General features: G+C 35.9%; 3 protein-coding genes across 5 annotated transcripts; 1 reads left to right on the forward strand and 2 right to left on the reverse strand.

Moving 5' to 3' along the window:
- Window positions 1-435: 435 nt before the first annotated feature.
- LOC130969007 (auxin-responsive protein SAUR21-like) lies at window positions 436-816 on the reverse strand. The gene has a single exon (XM_057894556.1). It carries the CDS (start codon window positions 814-816, stop codon window positions 436-438), a length of 381 nt encoding a protein of 126 aa, XP_057750539.1.
- A 1,757-nt stretch (window positions 817-2,573) lies between these two features.
- Window positions 2,574-7,147, reverse strand: LOC130970709 (dolichol kinase EVAN). 3 transcript variants are annotated; one of them, XM_057896876.1, is made up of 14 exons: window positions 6,786-7,147; window positions 6,570-6,682; window positions 6,263-6,457; window positions 6,000-6,104; window positions 5,607-5,677; window positions 5,444-5,524; window positions 5,162-5,376; window positions 4,844-4,922; window positions 4,586-4,651; window positions 3,997-4,085; window positions 3,781-3,895; window positions 3,548-3,599; window positions 3,360-3,460; window positions 2,574-3,195 (listed from the first exon to the last, which is right to left on the reverse strand). In XM_057896876.1, exons 1-14 carry the CDS (start codon window positions 6,986-6,988, stop codon window positions 3,082-3,084), a joined length of 1,599 nt encoding a protein of 532 aa, XP_057752859.1. In that variant the 5' UTR covers window positions 6,989-7,147; the 3' UTR covers window positions 2,574-3,081. The 3 variants fall into 3 exon arrangements, with proteins under 3 accessions (XP_057752859.1, XP_057752857.1, XP_057752860.1); XM_057896874.1 differs by having other exon boundaries at window positions 2,575-3,195; window positions 4,844-5,033; XM_057896877.1 differs by having other exon boundaries at window positions 2,576-3,195; window positions 4,844-5,033; window positions 6,583-6,682; window positions 6,786-6,900.
- Window positions 7,148-9,762: 2,615 nt separating this feature from the next.
- LOC130969908 (UDP-glycosyltransferase 86A1-like) lies at window positions 9,763-16,978 on the forward strand. The gene is given in 3 exon segments (XM_057895825.1): window positions 9,763-10,285; window positions 10,287-10,410; window positions 15,929-16,978. Coding segments are annotated over 3 exon segments (1,458 nt in total). The 5' UTR covers window positions 9,763-9,880; the 3' UTR covers window positions 16,858-16,978.
- Window positions 16,979-21,796: the final 4,818 nt, after the last annotated feature.

Consider the following 21,796-nt stretch of genomic DNA (forward strand, 5'->3'; position numbering starts at 1 on the left):
CTATACATGCACATTGAATTTCAGGATCATAATGTAACAGCAATTTCAATAACCTATCACCAAACAAGTTTTCAACATCTGAACGAATGCTAGACCAATAATTTAACGTTAATTGCAAAGACTTCTCATGTTTGATCAACGCTTTATAATGAGATATAGTATTTGAACGCACATCATCTTATTAAAATGAATAATAACACACATCAAAAGTTGAAACTTAAAAGTGCTAACATATTTAAGTCTCAAACCTGATATTGGACAAGGATATAGGCCTTTTCATTCTAGATCAAATCCTCTCTGGCACTGCATATTAGAGAAATACAATTTTAATAGGTGCTAAAACAGAAGCAAAATAGGACATATATCTGTACTAGGAAACTTTCTCTCCAATTTTCTATATCCATTAGAAAACAAAGCCTATTAAGAAATTAAGATTTATTTTTCATCTTCCTCTTTCTCCACTTGATGATGAGCCAGTAAGGTCTCAATGTCACTAGGGTTGCAAGGAATGGTAATTGCACCAAGCTGATCAAAACCATACTCTTCAGCTGCTCTCTCCAGCAAACTCAAGAATGTAGGGTTTCTCAAACACCTCAATGGCACCAAGAACCTCCTTGGTCCTTCAACAGTAGCAATCACAGCAAAATGGCCTTCTTTCACAGATGATGAGCTTGGTTTATTATTTTTACCTACTAGTAATAACACAACTTTATGAAGCTTTTCCAACAGAATCTTGAACTTCAAAATGCCACCACTTAAACCCTTCTTTTTGTTGCTGCTGCTGCTGCTTCTATTTCTTGCTGTCACCTCAGCCATAATCATGATCATGTAATATGATATCTATATATTTGTGCTGTAGTGCCCTATATTATATTCCCTTCTAATTGAAATTGTATCTCTATCAATGTATGTATGTGTTATTTTTGTGAACTTTATAAGATATATATAATGTGTGATGTGAAGAGCCAATAAAAAAAGACATAGCAACAGAAGATAATATTGTTTGGACAATATTGAGTATAATGCACAGAGCAGACACGAAAAACATGCTACAATTAGAAAGTTAGCAGCAACACATGTAATTGAATCAGAATATGGTGCAATGTATCCATGTCTTTCATTTTATCATGTTAAGAGCCTCTTGTCTTATCTTCCTTGACATGTCATTTCAGTTGTTGCCTATGAAATTATTCATATAAGATTATAATTAATGAGAAAAGCACACCTTCCATGCCACCTTGCATTGATTAATAAACATGTTTAATGTTAGTTTGATCAATTGGGTTGATGGGATAGTCCATCAGATGATTAGTCTTAATATGGTCTAATTGGATATAGCTAATTGTAGGCAGAATAATGTACCTTTAGGCTCATTATCACCAAAGTCTTTGATGGGAGCTTTGGTAACACAATAAGTATAACTTAGATGTTAGATTTTCTCTTTAGCTCTTCTATAATCATTTACCAAAATTAAAGAGATATTATCAATAGTTATGTTATTCAGTTTTCTATGACTTACCACCATGAATAACTTCTTAAAGAAAAATTACATGTAGAGAGAAATTAAGATAATACACAAATAATTGATGTTTTAATATCATATATTAAGAGACCTATCAACAATATGGCGGATGAAAATCTTTTTTATATGATAGAAACTCATATGCGGTTATCTTCAGTGAAGTTGCTAGTTGAGAACCATTAGTTGATTCAACTATCAACTTCACATGAAAATAATTACATGTGAATTTTTACCGTCATATATATTGTCTCTCTCAAATATTTATTTTAAATTAAATAATGCTCATATAAACTTGTCTATGAGAGTATTTCTTTTGCGATGATATATATAATTGTGAATGAATGATATATATTACGTACGCATGGAAATAGTAGGCACATCAGCACATGTGTATCATTAGGCAAATAGTAGCTAACCCTTCAACTCCAACCACTAAATTCTTATCATGTAGGGTGTTTGTTAATTTAGGGCAACAGCCAAGTCAAGATGGTCTTGTTATTTCAGTTTATGCAGGCTTTGTATTGGTAAAATCTCCTCAAAACTAATAATGCTAGCTTACTATAGCTTTTGCCTTTTTGCATCAAGTACATTGAACTTTAGACAAAATCCACGCATTTATTTGCAGTTTGTATTTTCCTTTAAATGTAAATTAGATAAAGCCTTGTTATAAGACATTTACACTATGGAATTTGAAAAGTGGGTAGTGATGATCAATATCTATATATGTATGTGATTGCTTAATCATCGAAATATAATGCATCTAATTATGAAACAATGAAATAGTCCAAATTTGATAGAACCCCGCCCATACATGAATGACTCTTAAATTGAATAATGTTTCATTGAATGGAATGCCGAATGCACATAGTTGCGTGCGGCAGAATGCGAAAGATATTTACTATTTATACCAACTTGAGTTGACAATGCTATCTTATGCCTCATTCATGTATTACTATTTTTAGAAATGCTGAAAGTAACAGAATTGCAATTGTGCTTTGCATACGCTTCAAAATGAAGATCATATATTCATATTACACTTCTAGAAAAAAAAAATCATATTATAAATAGGGTTAGGGATCCAAAAACATGAGGATATATGATAGCAATTTTCAATTTTATTATCCATATTCTCAACAAGTACACACACTCTCCCTCTCGCCTAATCTGTGCCATGCCTGTGAGAAAATTGAAAGAATGAAAATTAAAGCTCATTTGACATTCAACTGTTTTCCACACTCTTCATCGTGGCTATCAAAAATGAAAAATTGTGACTCCTATAAATAGCATGCTACCATGTAGGGCATCACCCCTTTTATAAACACTATTCCCATGACTATCATTTCTGTGGAGAGATACAACAATCCTATGTTGGTTATGTATACCATCCCTAACTCTCAAAAAATTATTGTCACTGCTGTCAGCATTTGGTTAACAGTTATCTACAAAAAGAATATGCGAAAGCAAGCATATGCTGAAAAATCATCAAGACTTCTGCTGAATAGTGAATACCGCTCATACAAGATAAACTTGTATTTTTTGGAAGGAATAAGCTGCAGCATCTACAAGCATAGAAGGCTATAGAAAAATAGTGGTATGAATGCATTGTCAAGTTGTGCTGTGTATGCCTCCAACAAACCACTAACAGTCACAGATAGAAGCAGCGAGAACCAATGCTGCAAAATGGTCAGTAACAAATCGTCAAAGAGAAAGCCAGAAATCCACAGAATACATATATATATATATATAGCTTTGCTCGTTTTTTTTTCTTAAAGTAAATGGAAAATTTTTGTTTTTATCTCAATGGAAAGTGGTCAGAGAGGAAGAGAGAGAATAATACCTGGGTGAAAATGTATCCACTTGATGCTAACAACAGAAGGAGTAACCAGCAAGAAGCTAGAACAGACGTGATACCAGCTGCAGTACCTTCAATTGTTTTCTCTGACAAGTAGGAAAAGCAGCTCTTCGCATCAAATCATGTAAAACAAGCAGAAGTTAAAGATCATTAAGAAAAAAAAGAATACTTACTCCCAGTTTTACTCCACCTTAGAACACCATACTTGTGCCCAATTAATGATGCCTGTACAAAACAGCCAAAATTAACAGCAACTGAACAACACCTTTTTGCATTTATGGAATAATAATAATAATAATAATAATAATAATAATAATAATAATAAACCCAATTTATTTATCCTTCATAAAGTACAATCAATAACCATGTAGGCCAAATATCATATATTTCAGAAACGAAATATTACCATTGTATCTCCAATTCCTAGACTCAATATTCCCGCAAAAGGAGCAAGGGGTCGATCATTGTAACCAGAAGACAACCAAATAGGAAGTGCACATCCCAGTAAAAGTGAGAAGTGGCTGAGAAAAGAAATTTCATCATGAAAGGGAACCAGATGGAACTAATGTTCATCACAAATATATGCTCTTAAATTTGATTTAAACAAGAAAGTGTAAAGTACCTGACAATTAGAAAATCAGAATCCCGGTGATCAGTGAATGCATTCATAAACTGATGGATTGGTTGTCCCAAAGGCCAGATTCTCCATATCTGGGTCAAACAATATCAATGTCAAGCAACCAACGAGAAACAGAAGTTGTAAAACCAATCAACTTGCTTTGAATTGCTTTAGAAAACTAGATCATATTTGTTGGTGGTGATTTTCAATGTAACACTTCAGGTAAATGAAAGAGCAAAAAGAAAAAAACTTGTGAAAATCAAAGCGATTCAAAATTCCAAAATCCAATATGAACAATTATCCAAGTTGCCCTTTACATTCTTTCCGGGTTGACAGTTAACAATATATGGATAATGGATTATTGCACATGTGCCTCACAGGACCTACAGCCTGCCCAACTCAACCCTTAGCCACATAAAGATACACCCAAAATGGGTGGTTGATTTCAATTTCATCATATTAGTGCAAATCTATGCTACTTTGGGTTTAGAACCAGATTTCTATGGACACTTTATAAGAAACTATGATCAAAGAAACATGCCAATTCAAAGTATTAAGTAATAAGTGCTAAGTATGCATCTAGGGTACTTACTCGAATAATTTCTAATGTCAAGAAAACTGCCAGAGCAGCACCAAAGCCCAGATCAAGAAACTCTGGCTGAAAGCAATGAAACAGTGAGAAGTATATATTTTGTTGGAATATATATTACTGCCTAACCTAGTAATGGTCACACAGTGTGGGTGTAAGAAGAATATATTATTAGAATAAATTTGGCATTGCCACTCCTTCACTCAAAGTAGGAAATAATGCAGTAGACTTTTGTAAACAATAAATTATGTCCCAAATCACCTGTAAGATAAGAGCAGGTACAAACATCAAGACAGCCAATAGATGGTAGTATTTCCGCAGAAGAATTCTCTCAACCCTACTGTTCTTGGAGATGTCATAAACATATAACACAGAAAGACATATTACACAAACCCAATAGATACACAATGATAGTCTTTTGAATGAATCTGATAAAACAAACGATAGTACCCTGCAAATAAATGTTCAAAAAAGATAGTTTATTGATCATACAAAACAGGGAATAGTAATGATATAATGATGCCGTGATATATACAATGGCAACTAACAAAAGAAATCATATTGAATACGATATCATACCAGAGAATAGGATGCAGATGAAATTCATGCACAAACTGCATCCATAGTGGTACAATCCCAACCATGACCAATACAAAGAGAGAAATGAAAATAACTGATCTCCTAATCTCACTGTATCTTCTTGACTCAGCAGAAGCTGTATTTGTGGACCATTCCCATACACGAAGAATATATTTGAAAGGTATTGGATATAGCAGAAGGCCAAGCAGCAGTCCCTGTCAGAACAGTAAACTAACTTACTGATCCAGCTTACATTAACAAGTTACACGAGTTAGCTCATACCTGAATTATAATGCCTATCTCACTTCGACTAGTTTCAAACTCTGCAGTGACCAAATCTGATGACATCAGTAGTCCACATAGCTGTTCAAAATGTAATCACCAACTAAATCCATATCCATCTTATATTACTAGAAACAAGATAAGAACGTAAAGAAACACTAACCCTCATAACAGTAAGCAACAGCATGTCACCAAAATAGAGAACAATACCAGCTGTCACCAAAAGTGCTTCCCCTGGAAAAAAGAGGGGAAACTTTAATGATAAACAAGCAGTCCAAAAAGTAAATAAATAAAAAATTTTCAGATTTCAGATAAGGCTGTGAAATGAACTGTTATTGACCAAACAAAAAAGTCAAAGTTGTAACGATCCTGTATGATTCAATGGTGTTTCATTTTTATAGCTATAAAAGGTCTAGATGTATCAGAGTTCGTAAGACAGACGATGCACTCATGTTCAAAGTAAAGTGACCACTTCAACACTAAAATGAAAATCCCATGCCGCTAGAAGAGCAGATGGCTAAGACCAACAGCATAAATTTCACTTTGCAATACATACCAATGGAAGCACAAGATGGAAAAGTTCCAAGAAAATGCTGAATTAGCATCACTGCTGCCAATCCATGACCAAGGACCCATGACAGCTTGAATGTAAGTTGCAAACCTGCATAGAAGACAATTTTCCTTAACTGAATTGAAACAGAAAAAATCACAATTTTCTCTTCTTTTTATATACGGCTCAATTCAACAAGAATGTAGAAGCTCAAGTCCGAGCAGTTACTCATGAAATATGAAAAATAGAAGGAGGCATACACAACTCACCACTTTGGGAGGAGGTAGAAGCAAGTGCCAGAAAGCACAGCGAAGCTTGCAAGAACAAGAAGCACAAGCCAAACCCTAAACCCCAATCCTTACGCGAAAGAGGAGTGCGGTGCAACAGAAACAAACTGAGGAACACGAGCACCACGAAGCTGGTGGCAGATGTTGCCCAGTATTGCAATGTCATATAGTGAATCTCTACATACATGCAAAAATAAATAAAAATTCACCAAATGACAAATCAAAACAAAACAATCATCATCATCATCATACTAAAACACACAGAATTGAAATTGCGAAAATATAGAACCTTGAAGACTAACTTGTGCCAACGAGAATCCTCTTGATAATTGCGTCAACTTGGAGAGTAGAAGAGCAGGGAGAGTCACGGCGCCGAGGAGGATTCCGGAAGAAGCACCGCGTCTGAAACGAATTCACGAGAATTCGGTGGGATGAGAAAAAAAAACAACGGAGAATCGCGAGAATTTGGATGAAATCGAGAAATTGAATAGAAACAGGTAGGTACCTGGTGCGGAAGAGGGAAGAGGAAGAAGCGGCAGCGTCGTAGCTGATCTCAATGAAGGAGGCTGCGAGGGCGAGGAGAGAAAGAGGGACGCCATGGGAGAGTAAGAGAGAGAAAGGGAGAGAGAAGAGTATATGAGCGATGAAGAATAGCACAACGGCTCTCTCGCCATTAAGAAACGACGACGACGACGTCGTCGTTGACATGGACAAAAAAATTCAGAAATGGAATCCAAATCAGAAGCTGAAGTTGGAGTTGCAGCTCGCAGCTCGCAGCTCGCAGTGATGATATTAATGAAGGTTTTTTAATTTGTAATATAGATAGAAATATGTCATTAAGATGAAAGGAATATGAATTTTGATATGAAGTATAGTTTCGTTTGATTAATATTTGGTTAATGTTTGGTGGGAAATCAGAACTCAGAAGCGCGTAGTTCGTTAGGAGGGTCCACTACTGTGGGCGGGTAGAAACTGGAGACCACATTACACGTTACAAATCCTACGTGTTCTCATCTCATAGGTGCTCCCACGATTCCACGAAGACCTGGACAGGCTCATTAAGTTGTCAGCCCGAACAATTGGCCCATTATTTAAAAGGCCTGACCCAACAAAAATGCAGGAAGAGAAAATCCCTAGACCCAAAAAAAATCCCAACTAACCAACTTAATTATTAGCCTGCAGTTTAAATCATGGTCATCTTCAATATAAGGAAAATTATAGCACATTTTGACGGTCCCACTGTGGAGAAGATTAAAAGGACCCCAGTTAGCATAATTAATAGAGAAGACAAGCTTATTTGGCCGCACATATTCAATGGAAAGTATGGGAAAGGATTACATATACTACATTAGTAAAGCAAGAAATCAAATAATTCACCAGAAAACAGAATTAAGCCCAAACATGGTCCTATTCAATGCTAGATAACTAGAGCATGAGTATGCAGAGACAGCTGCTGAGAAATTAAATGCAACAACACATACTACAAGAAGAGGAGAAAGAAAAATTACCTGGCATCCACAACCCAAGGATTGGATAAAATGCAACAATGATGCTACATTTCAGAGAGAGACAGCAAGCGGAGCCATAGTAGCAGTGTTCAGAGACCATGCAGGGAAATCATCCAGGAGGAATCACAACTCTGCAGGACATAATTTCATAGGCATAGGAGGGATACAATTTGAAAATCATAGAGCTGTTCGGATTATTCAAATATTGGAAGCCGAAGCAATACCATGGATCCAATTTGAGGCGCGGGCTTCGAGATTTTGCAAGAGCTCCTCATTGCTTCTAGCATCTCGCGGGGGTACAGAAGAAGGGCATCAATCAGCTTCACAATCCAATGAATCCTCATAGTTGGTGCTGCATCATTGGAGGGGAAAAAGATATGAAGTTGTTTGTGCGCTTCAAAATAGATTGAATGAATTAGGATATTTAGGTTGGGCTGGGGTTGGGCTGTGTTGTCTTTTGGGTAGCTTGGGCCTTAATGGCCCACATCCCAAAAAATCATGGTCATCTCTACTTCCTTGCTAAATTCAACCTAATATCTTACACAAAAAAATAAAAAATAAAATCAACCTAATATCAACTATTAATCTAAATAATAATTTACATATACATCCAATTCATGAAATTTACTCCTTATGTTTACCAAATTCACTCTGAAGATATATGAAAGATTTATCTAAATAGGTCGACCTTGACTTCTCTAAACGTATAAAGCATAATTAAAACCTCAAGTCCTTAATTAGTATTATTTGCGTAGTATGGTAAGAATAAAGATATACAGTGGTGGCGGGAACAACAATAATGGCTTTATGTGTAGACAAATCAATGCGTTACATCATTCTCATACGACAAATAAAAATGAGAAAAAAAAAATTATGAAAGGCCAAAACTATATTATTACAAAAAGATCAGATATATCGATATGATGCACAACACTCGACGAACAATTACGTTGAATAGAATAGTATATATAACCTTCTTCTGTTTGATTTGCTGAGAATTCTTTTTTTTTTGGGTGATTAAATTGTTATTTCTTAGTCTTTTCTACCTTGACTTCTCAAAATGTGAACATGTATATCTGCTATCTGATTTAAGAAAGGAACCTGCAGCCAGCATAAATATTTGTATTTCACCGACTATATATTATAAATATAGCCTAACAAGTCCACCAAAGAAAATGATGACAATCCATACAATTTTGTCCTAGCAGAATCATATTCATTGAGATTTAATGATGCAAATTTTGTTGTAAAATTATCACAATTCTTGATGATTAAGAAATTAAATACTTTTATAAAATTCAAAAATTAATAGTTTATTTCATAGATTACTTTTCCTTAATTAAAATGAACTAAGTTTAAGTGGTTTTTAACCTTGATATAGAAAATATTTAAAATAAAATGTAGAACAAACCAAGTGTAGAAATGTTATTTATTGTAATAATAAGTTTCCATCATTATTTGTCTTAATAATAAAAAAATAACATTGTTTATATTGGGTCCCTATAAAAATTAATAATTGGATACCTTTAATTATATATGTCTAAGAATTAATGACATGGCTTATTAATTCAAACTTCCAATATTTTAAAATTATTTTAACTATATTTAAATTTTAATTAAAAAAATTTGTCATTACGTTATCAGTGATACTACATGACAAAATCATTTTAGTAAATAAATTCAACAAAGTCAATACAATAACTTAATTAAATTTATTTTAAAAAATAACTTATTTACCTAATTTTTTTATATATTAATAGAAAAAAATAATATAATATATATATATATATATATTTACTTTTTTGGTGTCTCATATTAGAAAGGATAACATTACATTAAACAATACATATCTGATCCCAAATAAACTTAAAAGTGACATCTTATGTCAAATCCTACTATTGCAATAAATATTAAATATTTTAAGTTACTAGTGATCATCATCACTTTATTTAGGGTCATAAGTTTCTCATCTGTTCTTCTTCATTTCACGCTAATGAATCAGCGAAGATTATGTCCTTAATTAAAATCCCTTCAAAATTTGGAAAGTGATCAACAAGAAAAGCATTCTAGAAAACACAAAAGCAAGTCTTCCATGGCAGCAAGAGAGAAGAAAGGCCCTCATGCCATACTCATAGCTTATCCACTTCAAGGCCACCTCATCCCTTCAGTGCACCTCGCCATCAACCTCGCATCACGAGGCTTCACCATCACCTTTGTCAACACCTACTCCATCCACCACCAAACCACCAAAGCCATCAACGGCAACTGCAGCGGCGAAGATATCTTCGCCGCGGCACGTGAGTCCGGCCTTGACATACGGTACGATACCGTGTCGGATGGCCTCCCCGTGGAGCTGGACAGGTCACTCAACCACGACGAGTTTATGTCGGGATTGGTGGACCTGATGCCAGCTCACGTGGAGAAACTGGTGGCGAAGATCATGCAACAATCTTCGCCACCTGTTACATGCTTAGTGGTGGACACTTTCTTTGTATGGGGGATCACCCATAGCCAAGAAGTTCGGCTTGCTTTGCGTTTCGTTTTGGACAGAGCCTGCTTTGGTTTATACGCTTTACTACCACATGGATCTTCTTAAGAAAAATGGTCATTTCGCTTGCCAAGGTAATTATTATTATGTTTTTTTTTTCTTAATTTACCTCTGGAAATTATTTAGTTACAATTTCAAGTCTTTCCCACTTTACATTTTGAATATATAGATAGATAATACAAAGTTTCAATTGTAAAGATAAAAAATATAACCTCAAGATATATATTTTTTCAAGATACATATCTATCGGATAACAAAATTTTGATAACAAAAAAAATTTAACTAAAATTATAGTAATTAATGAATATTAAATAAAGTAAATTTTTTTATTTTTTAATATTATATAAATTGTACAAATATATTATTTAAAAAATAAAAATATTATTTATATATTAAAATTAATTATTAATATATTTATATATAAATATATGTATAATTTAATTTATTTAACGAAATGTTAGTGGAGAGAGAATTTTTTTTATCAATATTGGCAAATACTTTAGCCTAATACCTTACTTATATTCTATTAAAATTTAAGGTTTAAAATAATTTAATATTTAAATTTTATTATTACAATTTATGATTTATCCAACACCGTATTCTTTACCTATTACGTATGAAAATATATTTATTGGGTACGCAATCATTTAATGATTAATTTTATTAGTTACGTAGTATTATTCTATTATTTATCATATAAAAAATGAGTTCTAGTTTAATACTAATTAATCTCTAGACTTTCAAACTCTAGTTAATTACAAATCAATGTCAAGTATATACAAAAAATTAGTTATTAATTAATTATATCGAATAAAAAAATAAAAATATTTGATATTTTGTAAATATATTTTATTATATTACTATAATTATTTATAATGATAATATAATGACTATTTTTAGTATATACGAAGAATGTTTATTTAACTCCTTGTTTCAGTTTTGATATTAAACTTTGGAAAAAGAACATTTTTAATTATATAATGAGTTGATATACTTGATACAAACATATATATCTTAGACTACTATATATGAATTTAAAAATAACACCGAGAGAAATCCTGAAATAAAAAAAGGAAAGCAACCGTCGTAGTGGACGCTTTTGATTTTTTATATGGAGAAAAGAATGTAATAATACAACAATGTGGAGAAGAGAGATATTTTACATATATGTGGTGTTAGCAGAAAACGGACCTTCCGTTTTCAGTTTGAAAAAAAATCAAAAAATTTAAAATTACAATACGGACGGTCCGATTTGTAATTTCAAAAATAAAAAAAAAATTTAATGTTGAAATCGGACCGTCCGATTTTCATTTCAACAAATTAAAAAAAATAAAAAATACAAATCGGACCTTCCGATTTCGTGTTTATTTTATTCTTCAAGCAAATCGGACCCTCCGATTTGTAGTTTATTTTTTTATCAAACAAATCGGACCGTCCGATTTGAATAAAACACCATATAAAAAAAAACACCCAATTTTTCCATAACAATGTATTACACCTATATTTAACCAATATAAAAAAAAATTAGCCTCGTAGTGGACGAAGGTGTTTGATTTTATCACTTGTCAGTTGTCACTTCCATTTTTATTGTCTCTATTATTATCTTCAGCCGCTCTTTAATTATTTTCTATATTTTGTCTGTTTGCTTGCAAGTTCCACCTATTGAGCTTCTGCATGTATAAGGTTTAGTTGTTTATGCACACTACACATCATGAAAAAACGGCACGTAGATTTTTTTCCTTCTCACTCTCTCATGTCAAAAGCATCTGGAATAATTCAGAATATTCATTATTCAATAATAGTGAGGCCATAACATAAAGTACATACTATATACATGTTAATTGATTATTAGTTTGTTAAGCTTAGTCATAACATCATATGAGGTCATCATAATTTTTAATTATCTTTTCCTTTAATTTTTTATTTTTCATGTCCAGATGTTAGAAAAGACCCAATTGACTATATACCTGGCTTGAAAACAATTGATCCAAAGGATCTCACATCATATCTTCAAGACTCTGATACATCATCAGTGGTGCATAAATTAATCTTCGCAGCATTTAATAATGCTAAAGGTGCAGATTTTGTGCTATGCAACACGGTGCAAGAGCTAGAGCCACAAGTATATAGAAATAAAAATAAAAATTTGAGATTTGAGTGTCACTCTAAACTTTAAAAGATATATAGAAAAGTATATCCACGTGAATATTCATTCTATAAGAACCCTTCAAAATCTCACCAAAACTCGTGGGCTTGAATTCAGCAATAATATATATATATATATATATATATATATATATATAAATCACTGGCTTTGTCCATGGCAAAAAAAGAAAACCCTCACGCCATATTCTTCGCATATCCACTTCAAGGCCACGTCATTCCGGCGGTGAACCTCGCCATCAGCCTCGCATCCCGCGGCTTCACCATAACCTTCGTCAACACCAAATCCATTCACCACCAAACCACAAAAGCAAACAATGGCGATGGTGGTGACATCTTTGAGGCCGTACGAGGATCGGGGCTTGACATACGCTACGCGACGGTGTCCGACGGCCTCCCGGTGGAATTCGACAGGTCCCTGAACGACGACCAGTTCACGGCGGCGTTGGTGCACGTGATGTCGGCACACGTGGATGAGCTGGTGGCTAAGATGGTGAAGTGTTCGGCGCCGGCGGTGAGTTGCTTGATCGTGGACACGTTCTATGTTTGGGGATCCGCCATTGCAAAGAAGCATGGCTTGCTGTGTGCTTCTTTTTGGACAGAACCTGCTTTGGTTTATACACTTTACTATCACATGGATCTTCTTATCAACAATGGCCATTTTGCTTCCCATGGTAATCAAAAGTATTAGTCTTTTACTCTTTTTTAATTTTTGTTCATGTACTTAATTAGTCTAGTGTAAGGTCATGGGATCACTAATGATACGCATGAAAATTAAACCACAAAGTAAGTCTACTATAGGTTATTCTTATTAATACATATATAGATCTTATGGATTATGATCTTTAAACATATTACATGATAGAAAAATGATAGAGAACTAACAGTTTTTATCAATATTATATATCGGTGAAAACTCAGGTGCAATCGACTTCACATGAATTTGACAAGTGAGAGTCATTAAATAATTTGACTGATTTGACTAAATTTTTATCTAATTAGTTACTATTTTGGCTCAATATTTTATTTATATACTATTAAGGTGAGTGTTTAGTTCAAAATTTATTATTTAGTACTTAAAATTTAGAAAATTGACTAAATATTGATAAAAATAAAAAAAAAATTTATTGATCATCATTATTCACTTGACATGCATAATAAAAAGTAGATATTCATCTATATCGATAAAGGTTACTAGAATTTTATTATGATCTGATCTAAGGTTGTTATTATTTGAAAATATAAGTAATTTTTTTTAATAACTTTTTTTTATATAATTTTTATATGGTATATTCTCACTCAACAAATTAAAGATTAATTTAATCTGAGTTCTATTATTTAGTTTCTTGAATAGCTATACATTAATTAATTCAAGTAAAGTAACAATTAAGTATACGTTAAATTAGGGGTGCACATAGGCCGGATGAAGTCGGGTTTGATGGGACCCAGACCCGACTCGAAATATACACCGGGTCTATTTATCAGACCCGAACCCGACCCTAGACCCGATGAAACCAATACACTTTCGGGCCACAATTATACCACCGAGTGAAAATCGGGTAAAAACCGGGCCGTTAACATTACATTACGTTGATACCTTCTTGTAAGCTAGCATGTAAAAATATCCAAATTTTCAAGACTCCAACCATTATTTAACATGGTAAAATTCACTTAGAAAAATATAACAAGAACCAACTATTCTTTAAAATTAAAGCATAACTACAATCAATACTAAAGCAAAATCACAATCAATACTAATATTGTCTAATAATACAAAATATTTAAATCAATACAAATAACACAATATTATGCATTAGTCTAAAATCTTATGCATTCTAAACATAAAATATTAACTTATAGTCTTATAATGACTAATAACACAAAATATTAAAGTTTACAATACTTAAATTCCACATAAAAATAGTCATGATCCATCACTAATAACACAAAATATTAATTGTGTATGATGACCGGGCCACCGGGCCAACTTCGGGTGACCCGAGCCATGGCCCGGACCCGACCCGAAATAATGACCGGGTCTATTTTTGAGACCCTTACCCGGCCCTAAACCCAATAAAATCACATCAAATTAGCCCATAAAGTGTTCGGGACCGGGTTGGACCTTCGGGACCGGGCCGCACCTTCGGACCGGGCCGGGTCTGTGCACCCCTACGTTAAATAAAATGTCATATTTAGACATCTTTATTTCAACATGACAATAAGTTTAAATGAATGGTCTCTAAACATATATTTTTGGTTAATTTTTTAATTAATGTACTATTTTGTCCAAATTAATTATTAATGTTTTGAAAGTAATAGTAGATTTTACCAAAAACAAAGCCAAGGCTTTTAAGTTGTTAACAATAATGAATATTCGAACATTTTAGGAACCTTTCACTTATGAATCTTTTTATTTTTTATATTTTTTAAGGAACCTTTGAGATCAGATAGAGACTCCAGTCTCCATATACTAGTAAAGCTCAAAATTAGTTGGATACAATAAAAGATAGATTTGAAATAAATTAAAAACGTTAATACTTTTTAACATACATTTTATGTAATGATTGATTTGTTGGAGACATACTCAAAATAAATCGTTATCTTAATTAAAATGTAGAAAATTATATTTGTGCTTTTGATGAATTTTTATTTCATTTTTATATACTTGTATTATTATTTTTTATTATCCATTTAACTGTAAATTTTCATACACATTTACTTCTTCTTCATCTTTTTTAAAATATTTTTATACACCAATCTAAAGTTCTTTACTCTAAAACCATTTAGTTCACTTTATTATTACTTATTAGCTTCATTCTTTTCCACATTCTGTTTCCCTTGAACTTTGTTTTGGCATGCACGTTCACATCAAGGTTTATTTTTAGTGATGTTAGAAACTCAATAATTTTTTGGTTAATTTAAATTAAAATTTTAAAATATTTTGTTTATTTTAAATTTTAGATCATACATCATAAATTTATTAATTTTAAATTCTAATTTATAAATACTAAATCTTAAACTAAAAAAAAATAGAATTAAAACAATAATAGATGTTAATTAATTAAAAATTATTTTGTTTATAGTTTTTTTATAATATTATTAAAAATATTATTATTTTTAATAATATTTTTTTATTCCTGCATTTGGTTAATCTTTCACTTTCATCTCAAGGACACTTCTGTCCTGTCTCCAATATTCCATATGCACATGCAAGAATATTGAGTTGTATATTCATATTATTACATATTATATATAATCGATTAAAAAATTTTATTGTGATATTAATTTATCCATATAAAAAATACAGAAATGAACACTTTTAGTATGAAAAACAAAAAATAACTAATATTAATTTAAAATATAAAATAAAATAAAAATAAATTTATTGATTATCTAATTCATATATATTACTTCTGTATTTTTGTCCAGATAATAGGAAAGACCCAATTGATTACATACCTGGAGTAAAAACAATTGAACCAAAAGATCTAACGTCATATCTTCAAGATGATGATGCAAACACATGGCTGCACCAATTAATTTTTGCAGCCTTCAATGATGTTAGAGGTGCAGATTTTGTGCTATGCAACACGGTGCAAGAGCTAGAGCCACAAGTCATAGAAGCCCTACAATCTTATAAACCATTCTACGCTATTGGACCCATTTTCCCACGTGGCTTCACCAATAATGCCACCGTGGCAACTAGCTTATGGTCCGAGTCTGACTGCACCCAATGGCTCAACTCCAAGCCTCATGGTTCGGTTTTGTATGCATCTTTTGGTAGCTATGCCCACATCACAAAAACGGCCCTTTGGGAAATTGCAAATGGGCTTTTGCTTAGTAATGTGAGCTTTGTTTGGGTGCTTCGGCCCGATATTGTGAGCTCGAACGATGTCGATCCGCTGCCCGTTGGATTTAAAGAGGCAGTTCGTGGCCGTGGGATGATCATACATTGGTGTAGTCAAACCCAAGTGTTGACTCACCCTGCTATTGGAGGGTTTTTGACTCATTGTGGTTGGAATTCTATATTAGAAAGTATTTGGTGTGAGGTTCCGTTATTGTGTTTTCCTCTATTGACTGATCAATTCACTAATCGAAAATTAGTGGTTGATGATTGGAAGATTGGGATTAATTTGATTGATAATCAAATGGTTGTCACTAAAGAAGAGGTGTTGAAGAATGTCAACCGTTTCATGGATGAAAAAATAAGGAACCAATTGAAGGCCACAATGGGAGGCATCAAGAAGAAGTTGGAGTATGCGTTGGGTCCTGGTGGATCTTGTGAGAAGAATATGGAATGCTTTGTCAAGGAGTTGAATGCCAAATCCAACATTATTGCAAGTGTTTCCACCGATTAATTAGTTCAAAGTGCTTCCATGCATCTTGTTCTTGGCTATTAAATAATTCAAAAGCACCAAATTGTTGTATTATTTACTTAGCTTCTTTCTAGTTTTGTTTTATAAAGTTAAAGTGTTAATAAAAAATATTATGTGCTCAATAAATTATTCATTAAATCAACAAATATATATTATATATATTAGTGATGAGTGATTTTAATATCTATTTTTTTTGTACATTTAATATATTTATAATAAAAATATTCTTGTTTGATATTGACATATTATATTGTTGTAAAAACAAATGATGTTACATAAAGATTGTTCATACCCTGACCCAATGATGAGGGCCCAGGTCCAATCGAAAGGCCTGATCCATTAGATTAAGCCTAGCAAAGCACCACCTCCATGCAAGAGGTCGGTGTCAATCCCGACTTTGTACGAAGAAGTCGGTTGTGAGATTAGCTGGCAGATAAATACTCATTCAAATGAGTAACCGCCCCTAAAATCTCTCTAACCACTTCATAAAGCCCTATCTTAACCTCCCTAAGATAATGGGGACGGTTATTATCCTAAAGATACGGCACTACTCCAGCGGTGGTTATTGGCTCACCACTATAAGTACACTGACACCCCTCAGGTATTCCTAAGTCCAATACTCTCTAAGACCTGCTTACACCCTTGCTAACTTAGGCATCGGAGTGTCTTTGCAGGTACCACCCCCCATTCACACGCGAGCACAAGTCGGACGGAACCTCCCGAGTTGCGGACCTACCTGGAGTCCTCCTCCATCATTCACTTGGGCCGCCAAACGCCATCTATTGGACTAATCTCCGGTTACCCACCGTAACATTGGCGCCGTTGCCGGGGACCCGAGAGATCATCCATCAATGGCGGAAAGATCCCATGAAGAAGGCCATGTCGAGACGGATTATGAACAAGAGAATCTAGACATGGGCAATGACAATGAAGACACAGCCCAATATCAAGACAAAGATCAACATAGAGAAGGTACCTCCGGAGTAAAGAATCCGAAGGTAAATTCCTCAGATGGGCGTGAATCAGAAAAGGGCGGACCATCCCATATAACTGAATTAATGGGACTAGTCCATAGCCGCCTGGAGCAATTGGAACAAGAACGCGAGAGGCAAAAGGAAACCGAAAGGTACCTTAAAGAGGAGATGGAACGGCGAAAAGAGTTAGAAAGAAAACTCTTGCAGCTAGAATCCTCCCTCAAGAACTCCCGCGATGAAGGAGAAGATCAACCCCCGGGCGGAGAAGATCCTTTCAGCGAGGACATAATGAGGGCAAAAGTTCCAAGGAACTTCAAAAGCCCTGATATGGACCTCTATGATGGAACTACGGATCCAAAGCATCATCTTAGCAACTTCAAAAGTCGGATGTACCTGGCTGACGCCTCCGACGCTACGAGATGCAAGGCTTTCCCGACCACTTTATCGAAAGCAGCGATGAAGTGGTTCGATAGCCTTCCCCCGAGATCCATCACTAGTTTTGAAGACCTCTCAAGAAAATTCTTGATGAGGTTCTCAATCCAAAAAGACAAAGTAAAACATGCACCGAGCCTCCTGGGAATAAAACAGGAGGTCGGAGAGTCTTTACGAGCCTATATGGAAAGGTTCAATAAGGCATGTTTGGAGATCCAAGACCTGCCCACAGAGGCAGTGATAATGGGGTTAGTCAATGGACTTAGAGAAGGCCCCTTCTCACAGTCCATATCTAAAAGACACCCCGTTTCTCTAAGTGACGTACAAGAAAGGGCTGAAAAGTACATCAACATGGAAGAGAATGCAAAGCTAAGAGACCCGAGTTCACGACCTGGACCTACTTCCTCCTCTAGGGAGAGGGAAAGGGAAGTCAGGAAGAAGGAAGAACCCGGTCTCGAAAGGCCCAGAAAATATCACTCTTATACTCCTCTAAAGACTTCTATAGTGGATGTATACAGAGAAATTTGCAACACTGAAAGGCTGCCACCCCCAAGACCTATTAAAAACAAAAAAGGGGGAAGTCGCGGCGAGTATTGCGAGTACCATAAGATATATGGTCACTCCACCAACGACTGTTACGACCTCAAAAATGTGATAGAAAAGCTGGCTAGAGAAGGTCGGCTTGACAGATATCTCATGGAGAGGTCGGACACCCACGGAAAGAGAAAGCAGGATGATATGGACAGGAGGGATCCTCCACCACAGACCCCTGAGAGACATATCCATATGATCTCAGGAGGATTTGCGGGAGGCGGAATCACCAAATCTTCTCGCAAAAGACATCTGAAGAGAGTCTATCAGGTCGGGGATGAGACACCCGACCTCCCCACTATATCCTTCACAAAAGAAGATGGGCAAGGGATAATCCCCGGGCATGATGATCCTGTGGTGATAACCATGATCCTAGCCAATGCCTATCTCCACAGAACCCTAGTAGACCAAGGAAGCTCGGCGGACATCCTTTTCAAACCCGCCTTCGACAAGCTAGGGTTAGATGAAAAAGAATTGAGAGCTTACCCCGACACTCTATATGGGTTAGGGGATACGCCAATAAAGCCACTGGGATTTTTACCCCTTCACACCACCTTTGGAAAAGGGGAAAAATCAAGGACTCTGAGTATAGACTTTATAGTCATCGATGAAGGGTCAGCCTACAACGCCTTAATTGGCAGAACTACCCTTAATCGACTCGGAGCAGTGGTATCAACTCCTCACCTCTGCATGAAATTCCCGACTCCAGGAGGAATAGCAACGGTGAGGGGAGATCAAAAATTGGCAAGGAAGTGCTATAATGAAAGCCTAAATCTGAGAGGAAAGGGCAAAGAAGTCCACACCATAGAGTTGGGCGCCACAAGGACAAGAGAAGAGCTACGACCCCAGCCGGGTGGAAAGACTGAGGAGATACAAGTCGGAAAAGAGGAAGGAAAAACGACTTACATAGGAGCCAACCTAGGGGAAACCCTGAAACAAAGGTTGGGTGAACTCCTAAAAGCTAATTCCGACCTCTTTGCCTGGAAGGCTTCCGACATGCCTGGGATTGATCCTGAGCTCATGTCTCACAGGCTCTCGGTTTACCCAGGATCCCGACCTGTACAGCAAAGAAGACGCAAACTCGGCTCAGAGAGGGCCTCCATAGTAGAAGAGCAAGTACAGGCGCTCCTGGAAGCCGGCTTTATCAGAGAGGTCAAATACCCAACATGGCTAGCCAATGTAGTGCTAGTCAAGAAACAAAATGGTAAATGGAGAATGTGCGTCGACTATACCGACTTGAACAAGGCATGTCCTAAGGACCCTTATCCCCTACCGAGTATTGATGCCCTGGTGGACTCCAGCTCAGGGTACCAATACCTATCGTTCATGGACGCCTACTCGGGATACAATCAAATCCCGATGCATGAACCCGACCAGGAGAAAACATCGTTCATCACACCAAAAGCCAACTATTGTTATGTGGTCATGCCATTCGGATTAAAGAATGCAGGAGCTACGTACCAAAGGCTGATGAACAAAGTGTTTTCCCCCCATCTAGGGAGCTTAATGGAGGTGTACGTCGACGACATGTTAGTAAAAACCAAGCAAGAAGTCGACCTCTTAACCGACCTCTCCCAAGTCTTCGACACTATAAGGTTGCATGGGATGAGACTAAATCCCGCAAAATGCGCCTTCGCAGTAGAAGCAGGAAAATTTCTAGGGTTCATGCTAACACAAAGAGGGATTGAGGCCAATCCCGACAAGTGCAGAGCTATCCTAGAAATGAAAAGTCCGACTTGTTTGAGAGAGGTTCAACAGCTCAACGGCCGGCTTGCAGCCCTCTCCAGGTTTTTGGCAGGATCAGCACTAAAATCCCTTCCATTATTCTCCCTATTAAGGAAGGGATGCCAGTTTGAATGGACTCCGGAATGTGAGGAGGCGTTCCAAGAGTTCAAAAAATTCTTGAGCCAACCTCCTATCTTAACCCGACCAGCACCGGGAAAAGACCTCGTCCTATACTTATCCGTCGCAAACAGGGCTGTCTCATCAGCCCTGATCAGAGAAGACGAGGTCGGGCAACACCCGGTCTATTTTACCAGCAAGGTTCTACAAGGTCCTGAACTAAGGTACCACAAACTAGAGAAGTTTGCTTACTCCTTAGTAATAGCCTCAAGAAGGCTAAGACCTTACTTCCAGGCTCACACAATAAGAGTCCGTACGAACCAGCCCATGAAGCAAATCCTTCAAAAGACGGATGTTGCAGGGAGAATGGTTCAATGGGCGATAGAGCTCTCCGAGTTCGATTTGAGATACGAAACTCGGACTGCAATTAAAGCCCAGTGCCTCGCCGACTTCATTGCAGAATACGCAGGTGAACAAGAGGAAAAACCAACTACATGGGAACTCTATGTAGACGGGTCCTCCAACAAAACGGGGAGCGGCGCAGGCATAATATTGGTAGATGGAAAAGGAACCCAGTTAGAGGTCTCCTTAAAATTTGAATTTCCAGCTTCAAACAATCAGGCAGAATATGAAGCCTTGATTGCAGGATTAAAGCTAGCAGAAGAAGTTGGCGCCACAAAGGTAACAATCTATAGCGACTCACAAGTGGTGACTTCCCAAATAAGTGGGGAATATCAGGCAAAGGACCCCAATATGAAGAAATACTTGGAAAAAACCTTGGAACACCTTGGGCACTTTGCGGAAACCGAGATCAAGCACATAACTCGGGATCTAAATAGCAGAGCTGACGCCCTGTCCAAGTTAGCAAGTACCAAACCCGGAGGGAACAACAGAAGCCTGATTCAAGAGACCCTACAAGAGCCCTCGGTATCAAAAGCAGAAGATGAACGAGAGGTACTTGAGGTAGTCGGCCTAAACCTCGGATGGATGAATCCCTTAGTCGAATACCTAAAATTCGACATCCTCCCTAAAGAGGAAAAAGAGGCTAAAAAGATCCGAAGGGAAGCACAACATTATACTTT

This window comes from Arachis stenosperma, chromosome 3 (assembly GCF_014773155.1).
Source record: "Arachis stenosperma cultivar V10309 chromosome 3, arast.V10309.gnm1.PFL2, whole genome shotgun sequence".
NCBI classification, from domain to species: domain Eukaryota; kingdom Viridiplantae; phylum Streptophyta; class Magnoliopsida; order Fabales; family Fabaceae; genus Arachis; species Arachis stenosperma.

What these genes read in the sequence shown, in the direction of transcription:
- LOC130969007 (XM_057894556.1), bottom strand. Translation starts at nt 816, where the DNA reads ATGGCTGAGGTGACAGCAAGAAATAGAAGCAGCAGCAGCAGCAACAAA.
- LOC130970709 (XM_057896874.1), bottom strand. Translation starts at nt 6,988, where the DNA reads ATGTCAACGACGACGTCGTCGTCGTCGTTTCTTAATGGCGAGAGAGCC. An exon ending in TCCATCTTGTGCTTCCATTG is followed by an intron (nt 5,678 to 5,999) that starts GTATGTATTGCA and finishes TCTTTTTTCCAG; the next exon opens with GGGAAGCACTTTTGGTGACA. An exon ending in TACCTGCTCTTATCTTACAG is followed by an intron (nt 4,652 to 4,843) that starts GTGATTTGGGAC and finishes CATTGCTTTCAG; the next exon opens with CCAGAGTTTCTTGATCTGGG.